The sequence below is a fragment of the Lutjanus erythropterus genome, chromosome 3 (genome assembly GCF_056507025.1).
Source record: "Lutjanus erythropterus isolate fLutEry1 chromosome 3, fLutEry1.hap2, whole genome shotgun sequence".
Taxonomy (NCBI): domain Eukaryota; kingdom Metazoa; phylum Chordata; class Actinopteri; order Lutjaniformes; family Lutjanidae; genus Lutjanus; species Lutjanus erythropterus.
This window is the reverse complement of record NC_139319.1, coordinates 26224341-26241029: the sequence shown is the minus strand read 5'-3', so window position 1 is coordinate 26241029 and position 16689 is coordinate 26224341. Positions and strand designations below refer to the sequence as shown.

Sequence of the window (16689 nt, the reverse complement as noted above, 5' to 3'; positions counted from 1 at the left end):
CTGGAAAATACCTGCCCCTCAGACAATATTTTCATGTCTGTGACATATTCTACAGACTACACATGTCATGCAGAAAAAATAGGCATGACCCTGACTTTCTAGATGATGCATGGTAGAGCTGCACTGCTCACATGGGCTACTCTAGCTGGTCAATATAGGTGCTGAAATAAAAACCAACAGGTTCTGGGAAGTATCTGGCTATTTTCTGCTTAATGTTCCACTGTGTTCACCAGTAAAGTTGCAGGTCAGACAGCTAAACGATAAGCTAAAACACAGTATAAAGCTCCATGAAGCCGAGGGGAGCAGCAGGTTCTGGTGAGAGTTCTCCACAGGATCATCATCATTACTAGAAGCAGCTCCTTTCACATTATGATTCTATATGTTGTAAAAACAATCAGTTGTAGTTAATTAAATGTGTTGTCTTGGAGCAGAAAGGGACCGAGACCTATTTTCAGTGAAAACTGAAAATAATGAATTCATATTATACAATACTATATCACTATTTTATATGTGATGGCAAGATTGTTCCACATGTTCCACATTAAACACGCTGCCATGTTTGCTCATGAACTTGTACACAACTTGAGTCACACTGAGACAAAGACATCACACATGCAATTTCAACCCTGCAGAGTACACTTCCCATGCAGTTCCATTAAGGCAATTACAGGTTGCCTAAAGCAAACTCGGTGCAGAAAAGCAAAAGATATTCCAGGAACATTCACAGGGGAACTATTGCCCCTCCAGTAGATTTCATCATTTAAAATAACCTGAAGAGAATGAAGGCAGAAAGAAATTTGGTGTGTCTACACTCGGCGCTCTGATCATCATGACTGCCTCTAGAACGTGTTCTCAAATCATCCGGGAAATAACAGCTATACTCAGCTCAGCTGCCTAATGTGGAACAGCACAAATGGTGTGCAAATGCCCGTGTGAGCGTTGACTTGAAAGCTTCCTCTGCCCAATGTTCAATAACTGTTCAAGTGAACCAGTCAGCAAGGCAGAAGACACAGGATACCCCAATTCATCCATGGCACACAAATGCTCAGGACTGTCAAAATGACATAAACACTTTGTTCACCTTTTTTGTCATTTGTTTATTTATGAGTGCATTTTACTAAAATGTATAAAGCTGATGCAGCCTAATTAATGACAATTTCACTAACTAACAGACTAAATCTTTTCAGGCAGCCATCAAATTGATATCATGATTGATTTATTATTATTATTATTTACAAGCCATGTGTGCATTTTTCTGATGTACTCTTTCTTTCCCTCCCTCTCTCTCCCTCATTCTCTCTCTCTCTGAATAATAGTAAACAAAAATCATGCTGCTTTCTGGTTATTTTTTTCTTCTCTTTACAACTTTTCTGAAAACTCAGTTCAGACAGATATTGGGCTGGCAGGTGCAGCGTTGCAGCAGAAATGCCGTCTCTGTGATGACACAACACGTGTATGAGTTACAGCAGTTGAGTGAGGTGGCTATCACACACATGTGCACTGTGTATTGTAGGTGACAAGATGCCACCACTTATTCTTGTCTCTACCTGTTTGTCATTATTCTTAACATGCAGTCATTTGCTAAATAATGCTTAGAAATTGGTTATTTCTTTGTGAACTCTTTATGACACCATAGAATATATAAACATTAGAAGTTTAGGTGTATAGCTTCATGTTTACTCCTCTTTCTTTGTAAAAAGTCAGTGTGAATTTCCCCCCCGGTCTGCACCAAATGAACCAAACTGCAGATATGAAAAACCCTTCAAAGTAATTACTTAAGTTCAGTTAACTTACAGCTGTAAGTTGAACCAGCCAAATATTTACTGTCTGTGTTAAAAGTTTTGTGTGCAAGCTGTTTATGCTGTTTACTTAAAGATTGATGAGAGAACCGAGTAAGAGAACATCTACAGTGGATGAAGTTTCTTAAGAGGTCTGCTGTTCTTATGGCTGTGATGACCAGAGCCCTCTTCTGCCATCTATCATGTTGTCCTCAGCTTCTCATTTAAGGACTGCAAGCTAAACCTTTATTTACAGTTGTTTTGCTCATAATAAAGCATGTTTACCATTTTTATCTTCTTTATGCACATATATAAGCAACTAAAATGTTAAGTACTATTGTGTAGACTGAGTATGGCATGTTGCTGAACTAATATTTGAGACATGATGTAACTAGATGCAAAATACCCAGACCAAGTTCAACGATCGCAGCTTTGTTTATCTTGTGTTGTTTTCCTGTAATATGAGCAGGCAACAGGGGCTACTGTGGCTACTGTTGACAGAATATTGTGCCTTCTTATAACAAAACAGGATGACAAAAAGAGCAGAGCAGTAGGAAGACGAGCTGGTTGTAGCTGAGGGATACTGCAAGAAGAAGAAGTAAGAAGGCAGCATCAGGTGTATTTAGTTCCTCCCCTGCTGCCTCCCTAATCCGTTATTTCGCTGTTGGCAGAGAGCTCAGGTGCTTTGCTGTCAACAGGGGCGTTTGTGGTCAGATGGCTGTTTGCTGCCACGACCTCTGATTCGTCCAGTCCCGTAGCCACCTGGGTATTTTTAGTCAGGTGTGTGGATTGCACTGACAGGGGTCACTCATTTGGTCTTGGACCACTTGGGAGGAGTGTCAGTTCCAGTCAGTATGTGGCCAAAATCCTCTCTGAGTTTTTTTTTTTTTTTTTTTTGCTGCTTTTTCTCTGTTACACAACTCATTTTCTATTTTTACACATCAGTGGCAAACAAACAGAACTGTTTGGGAAAATAAGATATCAGTGTTGAAAGACTTTTGCCTCTGGTGAAAGAGCAAAATTATCTTCTTAACATAAGGCGTAAGGCTTTTGTGTGATTGGATTCCTGCAGAGCAACACAACCATCAAGAGCACAGCTCTAACTGATGCAGATGCCCATTGTCTATAAATATTAACAGAGACACTGCACACTTATTCAACAGCTCCAAGTCAGAATCACTGGTGCCTTACCATCATTTAGCAGATACTCTCCTTGCAATTCTCACAAGAATAAAGTTGCATTTCAGGGCATAGTTAAGGTGTCTTTGATTAGCAAAAGTCCCCAAGATAAAAAAAAAAAAAGTATGAAAGCTTACTGTAGTCCTAACTGTGTTTAGATATAAGAATCAGTTGTAAGCATAAGTGCTGACTTGGGTTGAACATTGGCGGGGACAAAAATGTGATGTGGTGAGGAGTAGCTGTTAATATTGAGACATTTTCTATGCTGGGAACTGAAGCACACTATTGTATCCTGGGAAATGCACTGTTTTTAAGGTATAATTTTGGAGACCATCAAAGCAAATTGGTCAATTTCATGCAGCACTGTAACAAGGAGAAATGTGGTTGCCAAACCTGACAGGTGATATCAATAACTTGTGAGGCAGAAGAATGCCATTCTGACATTAATGGAAGTGATATTTTACAATTCTTCATTATATAAACAAATGAAATTCATTAAAGCAAGTCAATTGGTGTTTTTAAAGTCATGATATTAAGCTGAGACAGATTACACATTCTGTTCACATTCACTGCTGCGAGGGCCGGCACCTTGCGTACCGCAATAAAGTTAGCGCAGTAATTACAAAGTTAAAAAGCTAAGCTCTCAAAGGCTCTTGCTGACTTGGCGTGAGATTTCTGATGGATTCTTCCAGAGATTTTTGCCATCTTCCTTCAGTGAGAGGCTTTTCATCAAAGCCAGCTGTTTAAGGTAAAGCCATCCGATGCTGCCGTCTCTGCCAGTGGTTGATCTTTTTAGGTATTTCCACACAAAGCTGGTGACAGACATCTTGTTATGTTAGTTTAATTCAGATGGGAGAGCCACAAGTTACTGCACTAACTGCATTAACAGCCTGAAGATATGAAACATGCTCAAAATCTTCCGTTGTGGTAGTTATAACTGATTTTATTCTCCCTTCCTGACCCCCTCTATGAGGCTGAGGGCTCATTCAGCCCAAACAGTCAGACAGTTGAGAGTTTGGGGAGAAAGAATGAGAAAACAGATAGTGGCAGTGATAAACAGAGTGCCAGGGAGAGAAGGGAGTGTAAGATAATACAGAAGGAAGAAATGGAGGACAGCAGCGAGGGAAGAGTGCCAGAGGAGGTGTAGTATCCTCTTCAGGGCTAAGCTGTTTAATCAACGCCGCCGTACTCACCACCTCCAACCTCAAGAGCCTCTTCTTGTCCCTCTGTCTCTCACTACATCCGCTCTTTCAGTGCATCTGCCTCTTTCTCCCTCAGTTCGCTCGCATTCACGTCATTCTCAATGTTTATCTTTTAATTAGAAAAAGCAGATTATAAGCAAATTCTCGCAGCAACCGTGTCATTGTCACAATAACAACAACAAACGCTTCTATATCAGGCTAATTGATCATGAAATCTGTAGGATTATGAGATGATGTGTGGCTTTACACTTTACTGCAAGTGTTCTTCCTCATTGTAGTTGTGTTGTCTGTGGACATTTCCTTTTAGTCACTTGGGAATTATTTTTTTTAAATTAGCAGTGACTACTCTTTCCTTTTGCCTTCTCACTCTATACTTTTCTATCCACTCTGGTCTCTGTTCTCTTTCACTCCTCCCTCCCTCTGTCTTTTTCCACCCCACTAACACCTCCCCCCATCTCTGGCTGTCCTCTGTCCATCTCAGGGAGGAAGTGAAGAGGAGGTGAGAATGAGAGTCTGGCAGGAGGTTCTCCCAGCGCACCCGGGACATGTGGGCGAAATCACGCTACTCACCATGCATGATATATTACTTTCTGATTTTGAAACTACCCACTGCTAAATACTGCTGCTGTTAAAACAGGGCTGATTTTTTTATATGCCATTCAACACACTACCCTAGACGTTCTGTTTATATATTAGCCTACATAATAAAGAAACATTTTCATATTAAATGTTTCTGCAGTGTTGACAGACAAAATACATGGTTTGTACAGAGTTTGGAAAATGCTTAATTTTAACTATTATGCTGTCAAGGTTAGGAATAGGCTTGAATCTGAATAAACTCCTGAAAAATGCTGGATTTTTAACACTATGGCCACTGTTGATCCATTGATCTGAAAACAAGCAAGCATTTAATAATTATGACCAAAACATACAATCAAAGTTAATATGAACCAAAGGAAAAACAACAGTTTGGCAATATACATTGATTGCTTTTGATATAAAAGCATTTGCAGTTGTATTTATTGTAACTTAGATGTGACAATAAAGGCTTCAAGATGGTGGAAATTTTAAGTTTAATAGGCTTGAAAGTGCTTGAAAATAGTTTAAATTTTCCTCTTAAAAAGCTGAACATTATATTATTGATATTTCATTGTTTTTCCCTGTAATATCCACTCTTGTGAAACAGTATCTTCTTATAGCAGCAGAAGATACTGTACATAACAGCTAGATATGTTTTGGCACTAATAGCACTTTAAGGTTGGGGAAAGATTTGCTCTCAGTTGAATATTGAAAAAGTTAAAAAAGAAAAGCCGCTCAACCTCATTCAACATTTATGTTGAATATAATCTTGATTCAAACCTCACTGGCAAAACAAATGATATAGTCATGTTAATTTTATTTATATATACCAGAATCACAAATCACAATTTGCCTCAAGGTGCTTTACAATCTACACAACATATGACACTTTTGATGTGAATAAAAACTCAAAAAAGTAAACACTATTTCAAGAAGTCATGCTTGTGTTGTTATGTGCAGAATAATATAAAGAATAACCATTATCCCTGCTTCAAGGGCTGTGCCCTTTCTGCTTCTTTTACTACTTACAAGAGGTTTTGTCTAATCTTTTAAATTGATGTCATTTAATAACACTTTCCAGTAAGGTACATGAAATTCTGTGTAGTTACTAAGGAACAAATCATTCAAAATTACAGCAAGGGTCGGCTTAAAATGTAACAAGAAATTTATAGGTGCTTTAATAAATAATTGGAGGGTTATTGGCTGGATAACATGCTACACAGTTTGTGTTGAAACAAAATTGTCTGGTCTTTTACTTTTCAGCCTCCCAAGTGAAAAACAGAGTAAAAGGTGACAGAGAGGATAGAGGGAGGGGTGACAAGACAAAAAGATGGAGATGAATTGTCCATCTAAAGGGCAGGCAATATGCATAAAATGTCACATTGGTTTGCTCCTGTCTGCCAAGAAAGAAAAACGCCTCCGTGTGATTTAGTAGCAGTTTAGACAAACATTAGTCAATGCTTTTTTCCATTTTCTCAGCTTGTTTTAACAATCAGCACTTGTATTCAATTTTTTTAAGAAAAAGGTTTATTTACTTTTTGAAATTGCAGTTATTTAGCAAAAAAATGTGGCCTCTGTCATTGTCTGACAAGAATTGCTTTCACACGATTCCTTTGTGTCTTGAACGGAGCTTGGAGTGTGTGTGTCTGTGCGTGTTTGTGTGTTAATGATCTGTCTGCTTGCTTTTGTGGAAGCTTTACATCTTAGCTTTACATCTGTTCACACTTACTTGGCTGCATGTGTGTTTAGGTTTGTTTTGTGTGTGTGTAATGTTGGAAGGTGGCAGTGATTAATTGCATGGTAGAGTCTGAACAAGCATTGTTTAATTAAATCCTCTGATAATGTCAAAGTTTATGTTTCCTGGGAGACAAGAGGTTGGGCCTCCTGCATCCCTTTAGCTATTTCCCACTATTAATCACATCATGTGTGTGTGTGTGTGGTAGGAGATGTAATTGGTCTTACAGCTCCTTCGGGTAAATAAAAATCAAGGGGCAATTCTGTTATACTGGAAATTTTCTTAAAATGTTTTGAGTGTAAACCTGTCACATATTAGATGTTGCTCTTTGCATAGCAGTTTCTCATCAAGGTGTCCAGAGTTGTTTCCATTTGAGACCTGCCTCCCAGCTCGATAGAAAAAGCTTTTGATTGCAGTAACACTTTTGTAGAATATGTACTGTCTGAATTTCTTTCGGGTACATAAGAAACCTGAACTTTACTAGAACTTAAGCATTAAAATGTCCTGAAAAAAGAAATCTTCCATTTTTCTCAGAAGTCAAAAGGTTTTTTGGGGAGATGCTTTCCTTACATAAATTGAAAGCCTGAGGACAGATTGTCTTACACTGTACAGATTGTAAAGCCCCCAAATAACGTTTCTTCCTTTTGTCAACTAATACTCTGCCCTTTTATTCACCTCCTTAACCTCCATGTTAGACACATTGATTCTTATTGCAAAGCAAATGGATGGAAGTACTAAATAACAGCACTGAGACACCTGGACACCAGTTTAAAATGACAAGACCAAACTAAAATGATTTCAGGCTGATTGAGAAATCTGAACGACATACAGGAAATAATGACTATATACACTCATTTTTACAGTACATTAAAGAAGTTTAGCCTTGTTTGGCTTGTTATGAACATACAGTATGTATAAATAATTACATATTTAATATCCATAATTTCTGCTTTAAATAGAATTAGATTTTTGTCAATTGTAAGGATGTGTACTGGTCCATGACTGGTCATATTGCAATTGTTTTGAAGGATATTGTGATTACAATTTGGGCTGGGCAAAAACTAATTGAGAATTTATAGTGTGTTACTATAATTTAGATAAAATGTTTATATCAAGATATGTACTGTATATCGTGACATAGGCTAAAAATATTGAGATTATATTTGTAAACCATATCGCCAGCGCTAATTGCAATATCACAATAAAGAAAATTAACAAATTAACACACATTAACAAATGTGTGTGTGTGTGTGTGTGTGTGTGTGTGTGTGTGTGTGTGTGTGTGTGATGACATTTATTGGGGTCTGTACCAAACATTTTTTCTTACATCTGGAGGAAGACATTTGTAGGCCAGGACATCTCCACAGCTCTACACCATGTTCATTATAACGCTGTTTTGTCACACATTTTTACTTGATCAAAAAACTGCAGCTTCTGTCATTTGTAATATTGCATTTGGACATATTGTGATTTCAATAGTATTTTGATGAATTGTGCAGCCTTAAATCGGAGAATTGATAAGTATTGGTACTGACGAGCAATATCAATATCAGCACTGGTTCAATAAAATTCTGTTCATAGTAAGTCGTTCCACTCCTTGTTTATTTTCACAACAGCAGTGAAAAGTGTTGTTTTGAATGATTACATAACTGATTTTTCAGGTACTTGAGAAAACTTCTCTGAACTGTGAACATAAGGTTGACAAGTGCAATTTGTTTCATAATGGCTGCCAGCATATAAAAAAACAAACAAACCGTGTGTGATTGCACCCCCACTGTTTATACATTAGTCTTTATTAACCAGCTTTCCGCCCCTCTGCTCTGCTCTGCTCTGTTCAGGGTATCACCATAGCCTTCCCTCCTCCCCCTACACCTCCACGGCTGGACCTGATGGTCAGAGGTTACCTCCGTCTGGCACCCTCTCCTCTGAATACCTGAACCAGGGCGGCTCCACAAAGGTCCTTCTCCTCATCTGTAACACTGCAGGATCCGGGCAGCAGGCTGTCAGGTGAGATTGATTTTCAAGTTCACTAACAAAGACCGCAACATATGTGTGGAGTGAAAGGTCATTCATTTGAATTGTCGAGGGGATTCGGGAAGGACGAGATGAGGGTTGTGTATGTGGGGATGACAGGGGTCGAGGAGAGGGATGAAGGGTGGGTTAGGTTTGTTGTTTGGCAGGAAACATGGGGCCGAGACTCAGGGTAGGACATGTCTGATTGAGCTTCAGTGAGCTTTGGTGCTTCGTCATTCCTCATCCTCCTTAGAAGTAAAGAAGTAATAACCCTAACATGCATGTCTGTGATGGTGTGAGGTAACTGGAGCAAACATGGGCAGAACTCCCCTCGGAAGGGATCTACGACTGCTGAAGACCTGGGACCTTCTTGCTGTGGGACCGCAGGTTGACCACCGAGCTGCTGTGCTGCTCACTGAGAAGGAAGAGAGCAGGAGAAGAATGGGGTTTTGGGGGTGACAGTTGTGAGAACTGAGAAAGTTCTCATCAAAAGTTACTATAAGGGGTGTGTATAAGACTGTCATGACACTATCATAACCATGTCATGACACCTGTCATTAACATGAAGAAGTACATGCAGATTTAAATGTTTTGATTTTCTTCTTTTATGGCCAGCATTTTGTATATAAATGTTTATGCCTGTTGTCATTAAGTGACATTAAGTCAATTTTGTCATTTAAATGCAAAGTGGATGTTTGTCATCAACCCAACAAAATCAAAACTTGACATTAACCAAGACAGAAATGTCTTCACCTACTTTAGCAAGTGTCATTCAGTCAATGGACAGCTGACGATGTTTGACAACTTGATATTAACCAAGTCAATAATGTCTTTGTTATGACTCGACATTATCAAACTTAAAGAAACTGTTTTATGAAACTGATTTTACTGGTTTTAACATTCATTAAAATATTCATATCATTAATATCATAAGACCATCATAAATGTGTCATGGATATTTTCCTTTATGTGAAGAAAAGGTTTTTTTCCATTTTGGAATTGTTATAAGGATGTCATTAAGGTTTATTACACTGTCAAATTGTTTTGTAACAGTGTCATGAATAATTTCCTTGGCCTCAACTAACATGTTACATTTTGGATTTGTCGTAAAGATGTCATTAAATGTTATATGACAACAGTGACTTACAGGGTTAGCTGATGGACAGATAGTGGTTAGCTAGTTACCTGTTGCTAAAGCATGCAAAGACATTTTTGTCTTGCTTAATGTAAAGTTGTCATAACAGTGACATTGTTGGCTTGATTAATGTCAAACAATGTCAACTTAAATGTAAAGTCAGCACTTAATTACAACAGTCATAAAGATTTAGACAGACAGTGTCATGACAGTCTTATACACACCCCAGGATTATACAGGTATGAACAGGTGATTGGATTAGAGACACAGGTAATTGGGTTTATGACAGAATGTGGCGTGTTCTTGTTCCTGAACCTGAACCTTAGTCATTATACCTTCACTTGTTTTGTTTTGCTATTATTCCCCTGATATCATGTACTCGGTTTATTCATCGTATAGTTAAGGCTGAATCTTGTGATAAGCTTCTCCTAAGCACACAGCTGCAGCAGACTCAGTTATCTCAGTTTTCTTTTATGAGGTTGCTCTTGTGGATGTGTAATCTTACATTTGTGAGACAGTTTATTAGATCTTGTTCAAGTACCGCTCTGCAGAGACATCTCAAATAGAATACCTCGTTTATTTCTTTCCCCTTTCATCATCCAATGCTGTCTCAATGTCAACATCCAATTTTTGTTTGACTTTGACCCGTATAGATTGCATGAATGCCACTGTCTAAACTGCTTTTATTAAGCTTGTGCAGGTTGAACTTCCATTCAGCTGGAGGCTGACAGTGTAGAAACCTGACATGGAGCTCAGGATGGACCGGACATGTGCTCAAACTGAAGCACATAGCCTGTGAAAGTTGAGGTTTAATCGGCTGCCATATGCTACTGTAACGAGGGTAGGCAGCATCATTAAGTTGTTTAGCACCTAGAATACATCTTATGTACAACAATAACACAGTTGGACCAAACAGTGGAAGCAGCAGTAATCCAGCTGCAGCTGGATGGAGACTTTTTGTTGTCGCTGTGTTGCTTTGTTATGGATAAATGTCCCACAGCGGCTAAATATTGTTGCAAATAAGAGAAGAAAATGCTCTGATTACATCTTCCTCATCAGTAATGATATTGTCACTGTAGGCATCATCACACACACAGTTAGAATCAAGTATGTCAAACTACTATAACCATATTATGTTGTGATTCTGAGGGCCCTGTGGACAAAAGCAGTAGTGTTTCTATCGTATACCCACAAAATATATATTGTCAAAAATAAAATGATCTAAGTAAAAATCTCCTCTTGCTTCTTTTTAACTGACTTGCATACTGCTCGCTGTAACTTTGCCTGGAAAAATGTAAACAGGCTTGTTCCATCGGTTTTAACAGAGAATCCAACCCAGTGGCAGCCACTAATATAGAAATCATCAATTTTCTTGCATATGGTCTTATGTTGGTCATAATGCAGCATAAGTATTGAGACTATTTCATAACCAGTTAAATACTCCTTACTGTTCATTTAACAAAGCTGTGTAATAAATAAGCATATGTTTGTGTAAAGCACCCCAAATAGAATAGATTTGTTTGTTTCTATAGAGTTTTGTTTCAGGGGCAGGGTCTCGATGATATCCTGCCCTATTTGTGTTGTTTTACAAAGCTGGAAAGGAAAATACAAAAAGAGGAAAATATTCAGACTTGTCAAAGATAACACATTTTCAGTCTGGTTAAAAGTGAGCGAGGAATTATGCACCCGATCCAAGTTAATGCATCATTATTTGCAGCTACTTGAAAAATTAATCCACAGCATTACAAATGATTATACAGCTGATGCAGGGCAGACGTATGACAGTGCAGTTGAGCTTACAGTGATTCTCTATACTACTTATAATACTTCATGTTACTGAAAACGCCAACGTTAGATTATTTACTCCATTTACATTTACTCCAGCACACACCTGAATAATCAGTGATGTAAAAATGTCCTTCAGTGGATGAATTTGAGACCCAATAAATAATCTGAGGTGGAGGGTATATTTCTGTAAACATACTGTATTCTCTACACTTTTTTTGTTTATGTTTTGCTGTGCATGTATTTCACTTTGTGCACAGTGACTGGGCCACTCAGTTCCCGCTGGGTTTTTCAGAGGCACATTCATGATGCACACATAATGTTATTTATCCTAGCAGCACTCTGTCAGGTGTGTTTCAGGGATTGCAGTTAAATTTACTGTATCTGTCACTGTAATGTATCTGAACACATTATGAGACTTAATGTGCTTTATTTAGAGCATTATACTAATGGAAGCACTCACTTGACCAAGGGTTGACAGTAATCCTCTGATACTTAGGGGTTTATTGTGTACAAAGAAAATATTCCCATTATCAGAGCTCTTAAGTTGTGAGGAGGGCTCAGATTTCCCTACAGGGATCAACAAAGTCTAACCTATTATTGACACAAGGAAGGAAGGATTCCTATTTCTCTTCAGTTATCCAGTTTCAGTTGTTATGTGGAGTTGGATTTTCTTGCCCTTGTTAAAGCTCAGCATGGTCTTCTGCTGCTGAGTACACAGTGCTTGTGCCTGTGAACACAGAAAACAGACATTTCTATTAAAGGCCTAATAATGTCAGAATGTGACATTTGAGGATTTGTTGTCAGGCCACAGGACTTGTGTGCTTTTGTACATTGTGATAAACATCTTGAGTCTCTCCATGTACTGTAGCCATCAATCACCATAATTAAAGGACAGTTTTTAGTTTATTTAGTCTAATCTATTTTGGTACAACTGAAGTTGCTACCGTACTATTTTAATTAGAATCGCCATTCCAAAAAATTTGGGTCACTGTAAAAAAAAACTTTGCTTCTGTTCATTTCAGATGAGCGTGGGCCCGAGATAAGTCGTCAGTGTTTCTGGATGATGTTGATGTATGGTTTTCACTTTGTGTGATAGCGTCTTAACTTGCAGTGACAAACTTAGTTTACAGACAACAGTTTTCCAAAGCGTCCCCAAGCCCATGTAGTATCTCTTATATAAACATGTTGGTTTTTAATGTAGTGCTGCCTGAGGGGTCAAAGTTTATGATGTTGGTTTCCAGCCTTGCCCTGTATGTGCAGAGTCTCCCAGATTTTCTAAATATTTTAATGATATTATGGATTGTAGACGGTGAAATCCATAAATTCCTTGAAATTATTTGTTGAGAAATTTTGTTCTTAAACTGTTCGACTGTTTGCCCACACAGTTTTTCACAAAGTGGTGAACCTCTCCCCCTCCATGCTTGTGAACAACTGAGGCGTTCAAGGATGCCACTTTCAAGCCTTATCATGATACTATCATCTGTTAGTAAATCTGTTAACCTGTCGAATGATCCAAGCAGGTGCTTTCTTTTGTCTGCCCCTGTTCCAGCTTTTTTAAAACGTGTTGCAGGCATCAAATTTATAAAAAAAAAGAACCAAAATTGATCAGTTCAAACATTGAATATCTTGGATTTGTACTGCATTCAGTTGAATACAAGTTGAAAAGTTGTTGTGAATCTTTGCATTCTGTTTTTTATTTACATTATACACAACATCTCAACTTTTGGGACATGTATTGTTATCCAAGGGAACTAAACATGGCCAAAATATTTGGATACCAAAGCAAAATATATGGACACCTGAAAAGTATGTAGCCAGAGTGGCATGGCTCACAGTCAGCATCCCAATGTCTCCCAACTGTGTCTGACGAGGTTGTGGTCAGGGTTCTGTACGGGCATGTTCTCTGGTTCCAAACTTAGAAAAGCATTTCTTCACAGACCCTGCTTTGTGCACTGGGCCGTTGTCATGTTGGAGTAGGTAAAGGGCTTTTTTCCAACTGTTGCCAGAATACTAGAAGCACACTTTTCTTTGACATAATATCATTGTATGCTGCAGCACTGAGATTTCCCTTAAGTGAAACTCATGAGGCTAGCCAGACTATTGGAGCTATTGTCCTGAGAGACAACAAACAGCACCATAAATTACAGTCAAAATGATCGTAAAATTGAATCAGCACCGCTAAAGCATTATAACATTCATGAAGGATTCATTACTGAGATGCTGTTTTAAGCTTCATTAGTTTTAGCTAGCTGTACTTAATAATCTGGTAATTAAACATATGTGTGATGGGTAAGTGCATTCATATAAACAAAAAAACCTGGAACTTTAACGTTGAGTTTTATATGTCTAGGTAATTTGTGAGAGATCTTGAAATATTTGACAAACATGATTGCCTCTATAATAGCCTCTAATAGAGCCGCTGCTGTGCAGTCAGGGGGAGCACAAGCCTCGAGTTAAACTAGACATAGAGAACCCATTATGAGGCTTTTATGCATTGATTATATACTGTTTTTCAGTTTTATTCATCCCTGTGGACCTCACATAATGTGGCATCAAACTGTCAGTACAGGGCACAAGGCACTGACAGCAAAGGCTTGATGCACTTGACACCTGACAGTTTGACAGATGCGGGGATGACACAGTAAGCTGCAGTGACCTTTATAGTGGCACTTTCTCTATTTTCAATAAGCTCAACCTTCATGGAAATTAATTTCTGAAGTTTTGCAGTGTGGATGACTTTCTAAGTTAATCGGTCCTAAAGAAAATCCTGAAGAATTTATTCATTTTCACAGTGCAACAACAAAATACTGCCAAGCCATTTTTGTTTTTTAACTATTTGTTTTAAAAGCACATGTTTCTAAGAATATTCATTAATTAACTTTTGTGTAGACAGTGTTCAATCAATAAACATATGGAAATAGACATATTGCTATACCTGTATGTCCTTAGTCATTTTTTCCCTTTTCGATTCCTCTCCTCCCCTTCAGGTTTGGACCTCCATTTCTCATGCGTGAGGACAGGAGTATCTCCTGGGACCAGTTGCAGCAGAGCATCCTCAGCAAGCTCTATTATCTGATGCTGAATGGATCCCAGGCTCAGGTAATGTCCCACACTCCCAATAACCAATAACATGTCACCCACTCTATTCTGTGCCCCAGACCCTTCAACCCAGGGGGGCCCTGGACCACCAACAGTCAGTGGACCAAATTAAAATAGCAGTGCAGAGCAGACAATAGTTAGAAGTGTGATCAGTTTTCATTAAGGTTGGATTCTGTGCTTTAAATTAAGTTGTTTCCGTTGTCTGTGCACAATTGTCTGAGTCACATGTTGTAAAATGAAAGAAAAAGGCTAAACTTCTTCAATATTAGAAAAACATTTTTACATACATTTTAGGTGTTCTTGTCTTTTATGAAAAAGAGGTCTCTGATGTAGCAAACAGCTGTTTGCACTCCCATGACTCTATAATACACCCACACAGATCTGATGTAACCTTCCTCACATTAGTGCATGAAACAAACAGAAGTGTCATATTTCATCATGTTTTCTACATTGTTGTTCACTGTTTGAGACTCAACTGCTCTTTTAATTATGACATTGTTTCCTCTAATGGTTATCTGACTAAAGAATTGGCACCATCTACTTTTCTTGATAACCCAACTCTTAGTAATCACATAAACGGTAGTGGATAGAAACAAGTATTCATTTTTGTTGTCTTTGGTTTTTACATTTGGTTGGAAACACAGCTAATGTGTCAAATGTTTGCTTTTCATGATTTTGATGATTTTTTAGGATGAGCTTGTTGCTCTTCTGAGACTATGAAATAGATTTCCTGTTTATCATGCTGAGTGAATAATTGTTATGTTTGCTGCTGATGAAGATAGTTTGAGAAACTATTTATGGTGGATCATTATTATCATCATCATTATTAATTGCCTGTTGTAGTCCTGGAACATTGGTTTATCGTGCTGTGAAACAAAAAGTTCCTTCTTTCCTCAAACGCTTTCAAACCAACAAGGATGATGTTGTGTACAGCTGCAGAAATACTTTGACATTGGAGCTGATTAACAGAACTTAAATTTAGTTGTTGTATTCTGAGTTCAACAATCGATTCACTTCAGTTTAAGACAATATGCTTTGTTGGCATGAATGTCTAGTGAACAATATTTGCCACAGTGTTAAGGAGAATAAAAAACAATAGAGAAAATTATATGCACAATATAACTATAAAATACAATGACATAAATATACATGACTTTTATACTGATACACACATAGCATCACTAGCACAGTGACTTACACATATCATTTACTACAATAAAAATGAATTAAGTAGTAATAGATATTAAAAGATTGTATTATCATTATCATTTTTCACTTTTCTTTACCTCCTGCTCTGTATCTGCTGAACCACTCGCATCAGGGAAAATAAAAATTAAATTTGCAACACGGAAAACTGCTTTTAATAATAATAAAAAAAAATCATTTAGATGAACCATATTTGAAAAGAGTGCATCTCAGGACATTATATTCACACACACAGACACACACACACACACACACACACACACACACACACACACACACACACACACACACACACACACACACACACACACACACATATACAGTCTAAAGCTTTTATGGGAGAGTAATAATGGTTTTACTTGCTGAGCATATGTTTAATTATACCTAGTCAAAGCCTGATAACACAAATTTTTACCATTACAGAAAAAGGTCTATAATTTCCAAGAATGAGTGATGATAAAAAGATTTTAATTATGTTGTATTAATTTGAAATGTGTACTATTGCTGCAAGAGTGGACACATCACTGCAACATTCTTTAGTTAAAATTCACACATTATATCCTGTCCTTCTGAAGTGTTTTGTTTTGCAGACAGCCAGTCTTGCATGTTAAATCCACCTCTATGTTCACCTCTCAAAGAGAGAAAAGCAAAGCTTTGACGATGTTCACTGACAGTCACATCACCACTTCAGTTTCGGCTGTTTCTCCACGGACACTTCAAGTGATGTGTTCACCAGAAACCCTAAACCACAGCTCTACCCTCTCGCACACACACACAGACATGCACACACACAAACACACACAAACATATATACATACACACTCTCATGCACCTACACTGTCCCCACGGCTGGTCGCCGAGTTGCTATGGGCAACACCATGGTGACAGGCAATATTTGAGGTGGCCTTATCCAGAGTGAGCAGCTCTAAGCTTATAAGAAAAGAACTGAAGAGGAAGAGAAAGACAAATATCACA

The 16689-nt window shown here is 38.0% G+C and overlaps 1 protein-coding gene across 1 annotated transcript in view; it reads left to right on the top strand.

The window, feature by feature from the left end:
• The window catches only part of usp43a (ubiquitin specific peptidase 43a), a 170584-nt gene that overhangs the window by 101818 nt on the left and 52077 nt on the right, over positions 1-16689 (top strand). The window contains exons 7-8 of the mRNA XM_084715618.1: positions 8312-8480; positions 14397-14508. Of these exons, the coding sequence (XP_084571744.1) occupies positions 8312-8480; positions 14397-14508 (281 nt within the window). The remainder of the gene's footprint in view (positions 1-8311; positions 8481-14396; positions 14509-16689) is intronic.